Source organism: Varanus komodoensis, unplaced genomic scaffold, assembly GCF_004798865.1.
Source record: "Varanus komodoensis strain SLA01 unplaced genomic scaffold, ASM479886v1 scaffold94, whole genome shotgun sequence".
NCBI lineage: Eukaryota > Metazoa > Chordata > Lepidosauria > Squamata > Varanidae > Varanus > Varanus komodoensis.
The window spans coordinates 644,848-655,574 of record NW_025336646.1 but is presented as its reverse complement, the minus strand read 5'-3'; the positions used below and the strand labels follow the sequence as shown (position 1 = coordinate 655,574).

Here is a 10,727-nt window from a genome sequence, read left to right as displayed (position 1 = left end):
GCTGATGAGTCGCTTCCGAGCGCCCCGCTCCCTTTCCGATCTTCCCACCGAAGCAGCAGGCTGCCTCGGCGCCGGCCGAGCAATGGATGCGTGAGCAGCAAAGATGGCGGAGAAGGTGCCGAAGAGGTGAGCAGAGCTGAGCCGGCACGGCAAGGGGGTGGTGGGCTCAACCTGGGAGGGTGTCTGTCAGGGGTCCCTCTGCCGTTAGCTGGGCGGGAGGCGGGAGGTTTGGGGCCCAGAGGCCCCAGTTGCCTTCTGATCACCCGCGTACCGTCTTCCCTGCTCATTGCAGAGGCTGGATCAGGCAACTTGCAGGTATTGAGGGTGTGGAGCGCCGTGTTCTTACCTCCTGAACGTGTCAGCTCTGCATAGAAATATCACATATCCGTTGTGGCCTTCGAGTTTTCTTGGCCTTTCCAGTGTTTGGGATATTGGACTCGGGGATCTGCCAGTTTGGGATGACGCTTTGCACGTCTAATGATTGTGGGCCCGCAAAAGTTTATGCTATGATGAATCTTTTCATTATTCTCCCACTTCGCTTAGTTCCTCATTAAATTTTATGTATTTAGAGCCCCCCCCCCGGGTTTTGTAAATGTGCAAGAATTTCACATTGCAACATTTAACGTAATGCATTATTATTAAGCGTCTGAAACGTATTCGTAGTACAGAATTAGTTGAAAGAAAACGAAGAGGCCCTGCTTTAAGGCTTACAAGGTAAACATTCACAGAGCAATCCTGTGTCTTCTAGGCAGCATCTAGACAGCCATAGAAGTGTATGGATTCCCAGCTCCATGGTCAGAAAAATCACTTTGATGCAGGAGCTGGAGATCCAGACCTTTTTCCTGATCCCAGTTAGATCTGTTGCCAGCCTTAAGCACCTGGTCATGCTCTCAACAGCCACCCTGGAGTGAGATGGAATGGAAAGGGAGAGAGGGATTAATGTCATTTGATGACATGAAACCCCAAATCCCCAGGTGACCCCTTCCAGTGGTTTCACATAAACAAACAGAAGGAGAGACAAGATTGTAAGGGCAAGACCATGGCAATACTCTGCCCCTCAGGCCCCATTCCAGCAAGGTGGTCCAGAAGAATACCATAGTCTGGTATTAAAAGATTCTGAGTGGTGCTCAGCTTGCTGGCCATCAGCTGGGTTTCTTCCACACACATTTGCTTTGGAGGTAGAGGCAAGGCAGTGGTGCTATTTCTCTTGATCTCTTTTCCAGTGTCAAAATTGCTCCTGGAGCTGTTGTCTGTGTGGAGAGTGAAATCAAAGGAGACGTGACAATTGGTAAGAAACTGTAATTTGGGTGGTATTGTTACCATTAGCATTTTCAATGTGAATTTGAATAATCATGGAATCTGGAAGCTAATCATCAGAAATTGTTACAGTATTATTACATGACTTTTATACCCCACCTTTCTTCCTCTTGTAAGGAACCCAGGCAGGCTTACAAAGTTCTCTTGCTCTCCATTTTTCAAAGCAGCAACCCTATGAGGTGGCTTAGGCTGAGAGTCTGACTGGCCCAGAGCCACCCGTTGAGCTTCATAGTTGAGTGGGGACTAGAATCCAGGTCACCTGCACTCTTAGCCATGATACCAGCTCTCTTTGTCTTAAACCATCTTAATTCCCACATATTGCTGACTCTAGCAAGCTCTGGCCACTTTGCATTCCCATCCAAAGCATCACTGCTGGACAGCTGAAATCTGGCTGATTTGCGGAGTGAAGGAGCAAGGAAGAGGAAATTGCTTCAAAAATACCTGCAATCCGCTGATTTGGGGCACTTGTGGGCATTGGTGGCATCCTCTCTCACTGAATGCAGGAGGGAACTGAAGTACGAGTAGGAACCCAGAGCAGCATTTCAAATTTCAGTGGTGGGAGGAAGTGACAAGATTCGCAGGAAGGTTTAATATCATCTTGGGTGTACACCAGGTGAAATTGCAAAAAAACAAAAAGAACCCTTTTTCATGAACCTTGGTTATACTGACTTTAAAAATAACTCATATGAACTCTAGCAATGCATTTGCATAGTCACTTTATTAAAAGTACCTTTTGGCATCCATACTTAGTAGATAGTCTCATTCTGCCAAATAAATGGCCCTCCCTTTTCATGGTGTGCAATGGATGAATGAGACTGTTTTCCTGTCCTGCCTGCTCTGGTCCCACTGGGGTGTCACATTTGCACAATGTTTAAATAAGCCACGTGTTCTGTGTGTAAAGGTGCCAAAAGTTCTGTGTGTAAAGGTGCCAAATTCCTCTACAATATGACTCATGCTGTTCAGATCTAATTGCACTTGGTGTCTACATATGTACAGACAGTCCCTGGGCCACGAATGAGTTCCGTTCCTGAGAAAATAGAAATTTGTCTTTAAGTCGAATTTGTATGTAAGTCCGATCATGTATAGCTGGCCCTCCACATTTGCGGAGGTTAGGGGTGTAGGACCCCTGTCAAAACAGAAAACCCATAAATATTTCTACCCTCTGCACCCACACTCACCAGTGCCTCCTCTTTGCAGCAAGGAAATTCCAGATAGATTTCCCTTTCTGGATGGGCGTGGCAGGAAGGCATGCGTTGGAGGCCTCCCTCCACTTTTGCATCCTCTTTCTCTGTGGCAATTTTGTAGAAACCCTCCCTCTCTCCCCTTTCGCTTCCTCTCTCTCTATGGCAATGGCAATTTTCCACAGTAATCTTAAACACTTAATGGCTTTATGGTGGTTCGTTCATAGGTACAGGTTGTTTGTAACTTGGACGTTCATAACCTGGGGACTGTCTGTATTCAAGCATTGCTCTCCTGTGTGGATGACCAAGGGAACAGGCATGCCAAATGTTCAGAGTGAGGAAATACAGTGCCCCACTGCATATAGGGGGAAGGAAGATAAGATCATTTTAGCAGGTTGTTCATACCAATTGTTAAGGGCTAAAGCTCTTGAGATGACCAGAAGTATAAGTGATAGGAAAATATCACATGCTGTGTATAATGCCCTCTCCTCCCCTTCATCTATGGTGCACCCACTGGGAAGGTAAAGAAATGCTTGAAAGAGCTTTATTGATTTATTAGATTGTTTTGGTTGATTGGTTTGATTTGTATAAAAGCTACCCGCTGGCATCATGCTGTCTGCCAGCCAAAGTAGCTGATGTCTCTTAGATACTGCAGTGAAAAATGAGCTTGGCTCACATCTGCAGATTGCCTTTTGCTTGCCTGTTACAACCATGAGACAAACTGGTCTTCAGATAATGCTCCTGCTGAGAATCATTCCTTTCCTCAAAGTAATCTGAGTGACGCCCTAGTATTGAACCCTGGGTGTTTTCCACAGGACCTCGGACAGTGATTCACCCCAAAGCACGGATAATTGCAGAAGCTGGACCAATAGTGATTGGAGAAGGTAACCTCATAGAAGAACAGGCAGTTATCATCAATGGGTTAGTATGATTCAATATGTTGAGCTTTCTTAAGTTAATGCTGTTGTCTTTCTTAAGTTAATGCCATACATTAGTGGGTGCAACAAAAGGGGCAGCTTTTATGCAGGACTTGCCCCCTGTGGTGCAGTAAACTGCATAACTGTAAGTTTAAGAGATGTGGAGCACGACCCTATCCCTTCCACCCTTGATGCACACAAGCCCCTGAACTTGCATGCATTCAGTGCGTGGTGTATGGTGCAGTGTAGCTCTTCACCACCCTGAGCCAGCCATCTACGTGAAGCGCCATGGAGGGGGAGGAAAGGGGGCTGGGGGCTGTTTGGGTATGGGGAAAGACATCAGTGCTGTACTGCCGCCATCCCTGGCACACCTCTTTTTGCCCCTCCCTGAGGCCCGTTTCTGGTTCTGGAGAAGCAGGTATTTTTGTACAGGCTGTGAAGAGGATGATGGGCCAGGGCCTCGTCCTTTGCAGACCTGATGCTACACACACAGGACGTCACAGCTAAAGCACCAGATAATTGTGTGGCCCCCAGACTTTGCTGGATTTCTTTTTATCTGATTAATCATAAGCATTTTAACGTATTCAAAAGTTTCTAAAACCGGTTTCTAAAACCTTGCTATCAGTGGCCACAGGGGTCTTTTTGAAATGCTGCAGAAATGTAAACTAAGTTACAATTCAGCCAAACAAAAGCTATCACTTCCAGTTCCTCGTTTATTACAATAATACACTGTATTCAGTGCAGCTCATCTGCAGATTAAAATAAGCCTAATTCTTAACATGAAAAGAAAGCATTATGTAATCTCTCTCACACACACCTTTATGTAGCATAACTTAACAATGTTCACACAGTGGTACGGCAATCACTGTACATGATGCGAAGGGTCCAAGCCTCAGTTCGCAGCGTCTGTAGTGAAAGCGTTCTTAAAGCAGGACCTGGAATACCCCTTTTGAGACCTTGGGTACCACTGTCCCTCGGAGTACATAGTCTCCAGCGTAGGGAGCTGCCTTCCTTCTACGCCCCCTCTGTTACCCCCTCTCTCATACATGCATCCTCTTAGTAAGTGGCCGCCTCTCATTGGCTGAGAGCAGTTCAGTGTTTCAGGGATGATTTAAACTTAGAGGAGTACGTGGGTCAGAGGAAGGGAAAGGTCACTTGGTGAACCCCACAGCAGATTGCTAGTGACTCTCCATGGCTAGACCACACATGTTCCATTGCAGAACAGCGGTTTCCAACCTTTTGGACACCAGGGACCAGTTTCATGGAAGATAATTTTTCCACAGACTGCGGGCAGGGCTGATTTCGGGACAATTCAACTGCATTATATTTATTATGCACTTTGTTTCTATTATTATTACATTGTAATACATACTGAAATAATGATACCACTCCCCATAATGCAGAATCAGTGGGAGCCTCCCCCATCCTGCAGCCCAGCTCTTATCTGCTTCCCAGTTCCCTCGTTGCTCACATGCGCCCTCCCTGGCTTATCTATATTACTTGCTGCCCAGCTCTCGCTCTTTCCTCTCAAGGCCCAAGACCCAAAAGGGCCCTAAGTGATAATCTGTATTTGCAGCCACTTCCTAGTGGTGATGCTAGTGCTGGGGAGCGGCTGCAAACATCTGAAGCTTTGCTTACTAGCCTGCCACTCACCTTCTGCTGTGTGGCCTGGTTCCTAACAGACCACGGACCAGTACCGGTTGTAGAGGATCTATACTGTTAAAGAAAGCTTGCATAAGAAGCTTGGGAGAGAGCATAGCCTCCTGCAACCCTTACGTGCGCTGCTATAAAAATTTAGTTTGATCACAATGTTTAACGTGAGCTGTTAAAAACCAAGTCTCGTATCTCTAACTTGCCGACCAGTAGTTGTCTAGTGCATTCACGACTTTTTGAGCATAAGTACAGAGAGATCTGGGAAACATTTCTGATGTAATCCTGTGCATATCTGCTCAGAAATAAGCACCACTGTGTTCCATGGGAGTCACTCCCAGGTTGGTTAGAGCCAGTGTGGTGTAGTGGTTAAGAGCACAGGACTGGGTTCTAGTCCCTGCTTGGCCTTGGAGCCAGCTGGGTGATTTTGGGCCAGGGACACTCTCAGCCAAACCAACCTCACAAGGTTGTTGTTCTGGGAACAAGACTGAGAGCAGGAGGAGGAGAATGATATAAGCGGCTTTGAGTTTGTTACAAGGAAAAAGCGGGATGTAAATCTAATAAATAGTGTGTATAGGATTACAACTACAGAAAATCATGTGAAGTTCTTCTGATTCCTGTAGCAAACACACTTGCACAGGGCTGCTAGTACTCTGCTGGCCTCTTTATTGCTTACTGGCAGACTCACCAGCCCTCAGTCTACTGAACTTTCTGACTCTTGAAGCAGTGAGCTTCTCATATTGAATGACTTCCCTCGTCGGCTCCCATGCTTCTAACAGAAACTGATGTTTTGGAAAGTTGTTCTGCAAACCTTCTCTTCAGTTATACATGACATATATTAGAATTGCTTTGTATGTATTGTTAATGATATTTTGGCCAAAACATTCCTCTTATATTCCCCGTAGTAGTTTATATCTGTTCCAATATTCTTAAAAAGGCAACATTGACTTCTTGATGTAGGAAAGACCTGGGAATCTAAAGCAAAGACTCTACTTAGCCCCAAAATGTAACTATCCAAACCTCTTAGCTGCCAAAGATTTGCATCTTTTCACAAGAGCATGGCATGACTTTAAAATTTGCAAATGTTAATGCAGATTTTCAATCCCCTTACAGCTATCCTGAAAATATTACCCCTGATACAGAGGACGTGGGAGCCAAACCCATGATCATCGGAACCAATAACGTGTTTGAAGTTGGCTGTTGTATCCTTCTGAGAGGCAGTACTAAAAGTTGGGAAAGGTTTATGTTCATATAGGATAGTGCAGGTTACAGCAAGCTTAAGTGAGGAAAAGATCCCCACTTTGCACAAGGGGGAATGGTCAGGAATGTGTTTCTTACCCATCCATAATAACACAGATGTCATTAGTCATTCATCCTTCTACATCCCTTAATGGGCTTTTGTATCCAAAGGTTTCCACTAACATACAGTTTGACATCTTGCAAAGTCCACAGCAGAAACACGCAGCAAATTTAGGGTGGATTTTGTAATGTGAAAATAAGCCTGAATTGTGAGTAGCAGCTTCTCTCTTGTTTAGCTTTTTATGTTAAAAAGCTGCAGGATTTGGGTTTCCATCTCAAATGAGCAGTTCTAACTGCATTTATTAAATCAGTCATTAGAATCCAAAGGCCAGGTAACAATACCGCCACCTGCAAAGCTGACTAAAACTTCACGGTCAAAATTATGGACCTTTTATGCATAACTTAGATGACCCTCGGATACCCTTAAACAAACCGTGGGTTATTTGAGAGCTGCCTATCAAGGCCAGCTGCCTGGTTTGCATGACATGACAAGCCATGGCAAGCTGGGCCAATGTGGGCCTCATGCAAAAATTGTGTCTATCATAATGTGACAATCCCTGCAGGTCAATCCTGCCATGATGGGCTGCCAAATCATACAAACCAGGTTTTTGGGAGGCAAAAAAGAAAGACAAGTTAGTATGATGTTTGATAAACTCACAGCATGTTGTACTAGAAGACCTTCAACTAGTCTTAGGAGGCAGTAGCACTAGGGTACCAGCAACCCCCAAATGACCTGCACTGACACCACAAGCCATGGCAAGTCAAGCACCATGCAGCCATGGCACTGTTAGTACCTGGCACAACATGACAGACCATGTGGGTTAATTAAGCCACGATAGGCTGTTGTGATGTGCAAACACACCCTTTGTCTGCCTATTGTTAATGTATCTGAGAACTGGAAGCCAAAGGGCTGAAGTAAATGAATCTTTGTCTTAACAGAGTCTCAGATTAAGATTACCTTAACAGACTCATCCAGAATAGCAGCCAATTTGGTTATTTACAAAGAACCAATCTGGAGATTCATAGGCAGCTTTTGGCTCAAATAAAGGCCATTAGGAATATTTCAGAAATTCAGGACTTTGCAAATGAAAGCCCTGAATATAGAACAGATTAGCTGATGTGTGTTTGCTTGGTTGTTCATTTGAGTCTTAAGACAAGACCTGTATGTTAGGGGTTTTTTTTTTTTTAACAAAACAAAAGAAAAACACAAAACAGCAACAAAACAATCCACACAATCTTGGACGCAAAGCATGGTCAGGCCTCGTGAGAATCTGGATGGGAGACTTGAGTCCTGCACTGAGCAGGGTGTTGAACCCAGTGGCCTTCTAGACCCCTTGAACTGTATGATTCTATGTCTGTGTATATTATGTCATAGGATGCCAGTGTCGTGAGGTCTTCAGTCATGGCTGAGGGAGGTGATTTGTCACGAGGGCTCGGTGAAACTCTTGTCTCCGGTGCCAGCAGCATGTTTGCCTGGGGTGCATCTCTGAAAGCGGGACCTGCAAAGGGCTTTCATTGGGAGGAATCTAAGGCAAGGGAGCCCCCCAGACTCAAATTGCTAAGTTTACTTCTTAACCATGAACTTTAGATTCTCAGGCTATGAAAATAGGCGACAACAATGTCATCGAGTCCAAATGTAAGTGTGCAGATTCTGTAGGAAATCTAATACTGAGTTGCTATCTGTGTTCCCCACTCTTGCATCATGCTGCATGCCCCCTGTGTGCTTTTTGGGACTGCTCCCATGTTGGGAGGCTGAAAGTGAGACTCTGCCCAGATCATTTCACTTTCAGTGTGATCCTAAACATATAACCTTGGAAGTGAGTCTCTAGGTTGTAGCATCCTTAGGACTGTACCCTAGCAGTGAGTGTTTTCAGATGTTCCATTGAGAAAGTGATTTCCACATTGAAACCTGAAATGGATGCCCCTGTTCCATGAAGAAACAGCTTGCCTGGCTTTTCCTCAGCACCCTGCCAGTCTCCGCCTGAAATGCACAGGCACAGAAAAGAGCCGGGCTGTTGTCACTTCCAGAGGAGAGCAGAGAACACTGAGGCCCAGCAGGCTGGGCAAGAGCATGAATGGAACAGAGCTGGTTCCTTGAACATGCCTTGACTATTCTGCTGTATGCTGGGGTGTTACAGCAGATTCTCTGGCAAAACCTCTGCCATGAGGCAGATTCAGGCCAGCGAGTGACTTCTGTAGGTACTTCGGTGCCTTCAGAAAGATGCAGAGTTTGAAGGCTACATACCTGCGTTTCCTTGCATTCGTCCCGTTTCTTCCCTGCCTCCATCAGACTGGAGTGGAGTATTTTGGCGGTCTCCGAAGTTAGGGGTAGGCTGCCTCTTTCAGCTGGGGTTATTTTATAATATGAGTCTCAACTATCTTGCCTCCGTAGCATTTGTGGGTAGGAATGTGATCTTGACGAGTGGGTGCATCATCGGTGCCTGTTGCAATGTCAATACCTACGAAGTCATCCCTGAGAACACGGTGATCTATGGAGCCGACTGTCTTCGTCGAGTGCAGACCGAGCGGCCGCAGGTGGGTGCACACCGAGAGGTCCGGCCCGGCTGACCTGTCCCAGGCCTGTCCTGCTTTTGCAAAATGCGGCTTTGTTGACCTAATCTGACTGGGGGAACCAGCTTGCTTCAGCTGATCCCTCAGGTGCCAGGTTTGTGTAACAGCTGCATCCCCCTGACGGGTCCTGGCTGGCTGCTTGCTTGAACTGAGGTGTAAAAATTCAAATAAAAGAATTAGTGCAATGGAAAGAGAAAGAGGATCTAGGGCTCAGAGGCATAAGCAATAGGTGGCTGTAATCTAAGGCTTCTGGCCTGATGATCCAGCAGGATTAGGAGAAAAGCCATCCTGGGAGTCTCCTGTTTTCTCATTTTGCCTCTTCAGCTCAGCATATTTTTGGTGGAATACTAATCCACTTTTATTCCTTCAAAGAAGTAGTAACTTGAACTTGCACAACCAGCTATCACACCAAGCTGTGTTTTGTGCTCCCAAATCCAACGGTTTAGACTTGATAGCTTTCGTTTTCCATCAGCTCAGCTTTCCCATTTTGGTGCTACAGGGGCATCCAGAGGCAGAGCAGCCCCCCATAGCAATGGCTTGTCAGTTGGGATGTCATGCAAATCCATAGTGAGTGCAACATAAACCAACTGCAAACCATAGTTTCTGATTCTGGTTTGTCAAGGACTGGACAAGCGGTGTTTGAACACTGGTGCTTTGGCCTTCTCTTGGCTTCTGCATGGATATGAACACTTGATGTGTGACGAGAGTTTGGCCACAGTCTCCATTGCAAGTCACACGGAGGAGAGGCTTGTAGGGAAAACCAGGAAGCATCATCTGGCGGTGAGGAGGAGAGTTTGGAGGACCATGGATAAGAAAGCTTCTGGAAACTAAGTTGCACTACCCAAACCACTGGCCATGCTGGCTAGGAACTATGGGAATTGTAGTGCAGCACATCTGGAGGGCAGTAGACTTGGGAAAGCAGAGCCAGGCCATGGGTTTCCCCCTAGCCTCTGTCTTCAGTAGTTACCAGAGCAGCACGATGCAGCACAGCCCCAGCCTCAGCGTTCAGGCTGCCAGTATTACGGCCTCTCTTGTGCCTTATCTAACATCGGGCTGCTGTTCCTTTTAGCCACAAACGTTGCAACTAGACTTCCTCATGAAGATTCTGCCAAACTATCACCACCTGAAGAAGGCCATGAAAGCAACTTCAACTCCTGTGAAAAGCTGAAGGCCTTCCTGTGTGACTGCCCAAATGTCAGGGCGGATGTTTCTCTCCTGCTTTCAGAACAGCCTGTTTGCAAGAACCAATGTTTATTGTTTAGCTAACTCACTCATTCCTTTATGCAACTTATTTTATTTATTAAAATTATGAAAGATAAAAGTTATCTTTGAAAGATTCCTTTTCAGGGGCTTGTATTCCTTTCAGTGGACTTGTTTTCCTTTGTTGTTCATTTTTTCTAGTTGAGAAAATCATGTATGTTGATGAAGGTATTAGTTAAGGATTACACAAGCGTGGAAGCACTTTGAGTGTATTGAGGCACACTGAATGCCATAAGTACAGTTCAGGCAAAATTAAGCACTTTTTAAAGTCTTGTAAATTTCAGCGAAGGTACTTAAATGTGTGCATAATGGCTTCATTGAAATAATCAAAACTTTTTAAATGCTTACCTGCTAGATTGTACCTTGTGTGTGCTAAGGATGGACAAAGCTTATGCAAGAATGAGTATCTTAAGTAACCCAGCTGGAACTGATGTAACTTCCCCTGGGCTTTGTCTTACTGACCTGCTTCACGTGACACAACAGCTGATTGGTTCAACAACTCCCAGGCTGCCTACACAAGTGGGAAAGTAGG

At 45.6% G+C, this 10,727-nt stretch overlaps 1 protein-coding gene across 1 annotated transcript; it reads left to right on the top strand.

Annotated features, from left to right (window-relative positions):
• Positions 1 to 10,256, top strand: DCTN6 (dynactin subunit 6). The gene is made up of 7 exons (XM_044418942.1): positions 1 to 126; positions 1,224 to 1,288; positions 3,314 to 3,419; positions 6,179 to 6,267; positions 7,953 to 8,000; positions 8,757 to 8,899; positions 10,005 to 10,256. Exons 1-7 carry the CDS (start codon positions 104 to 106, stop codon positions 10,101 to 10,103), a joined length of 573 nt encoding a protein of 190 aa, XP_044274877.1. The 5' UTR covers positions 1 to 103; the 3' UTR covers positions 10,104 to 10,256.
• Positions 10,257 to 10,727: the final 471 nt, after the last annotated feature.

What these genes read in the sequence shown, in the direction of transcription:
- DCTN6 (XM_044418942.1), top strand. Translation starts at nt 104, where the DNA reads ATGGCGGAGAAGGTGCCGAAGAG. An exon ending in GCGGAGAAGGTGCCGAAGAG is followed by an intron (nt 127 to 1,223) that starts GTGAGCAGAGCT and finishes TCTCTTTTCCAG; the next exon opens with TGTCAAAATTGCTCCTGGAG. An exon ending in CAATGTCATCGAGTCCAAAT is followed by an intron (nt 8,001 to 8,756) that starts GTAAGTGTGCAG and finishes TTGCCTCCGTAG; the next exon opens with CATTTGTGGGTAGGAATGTG.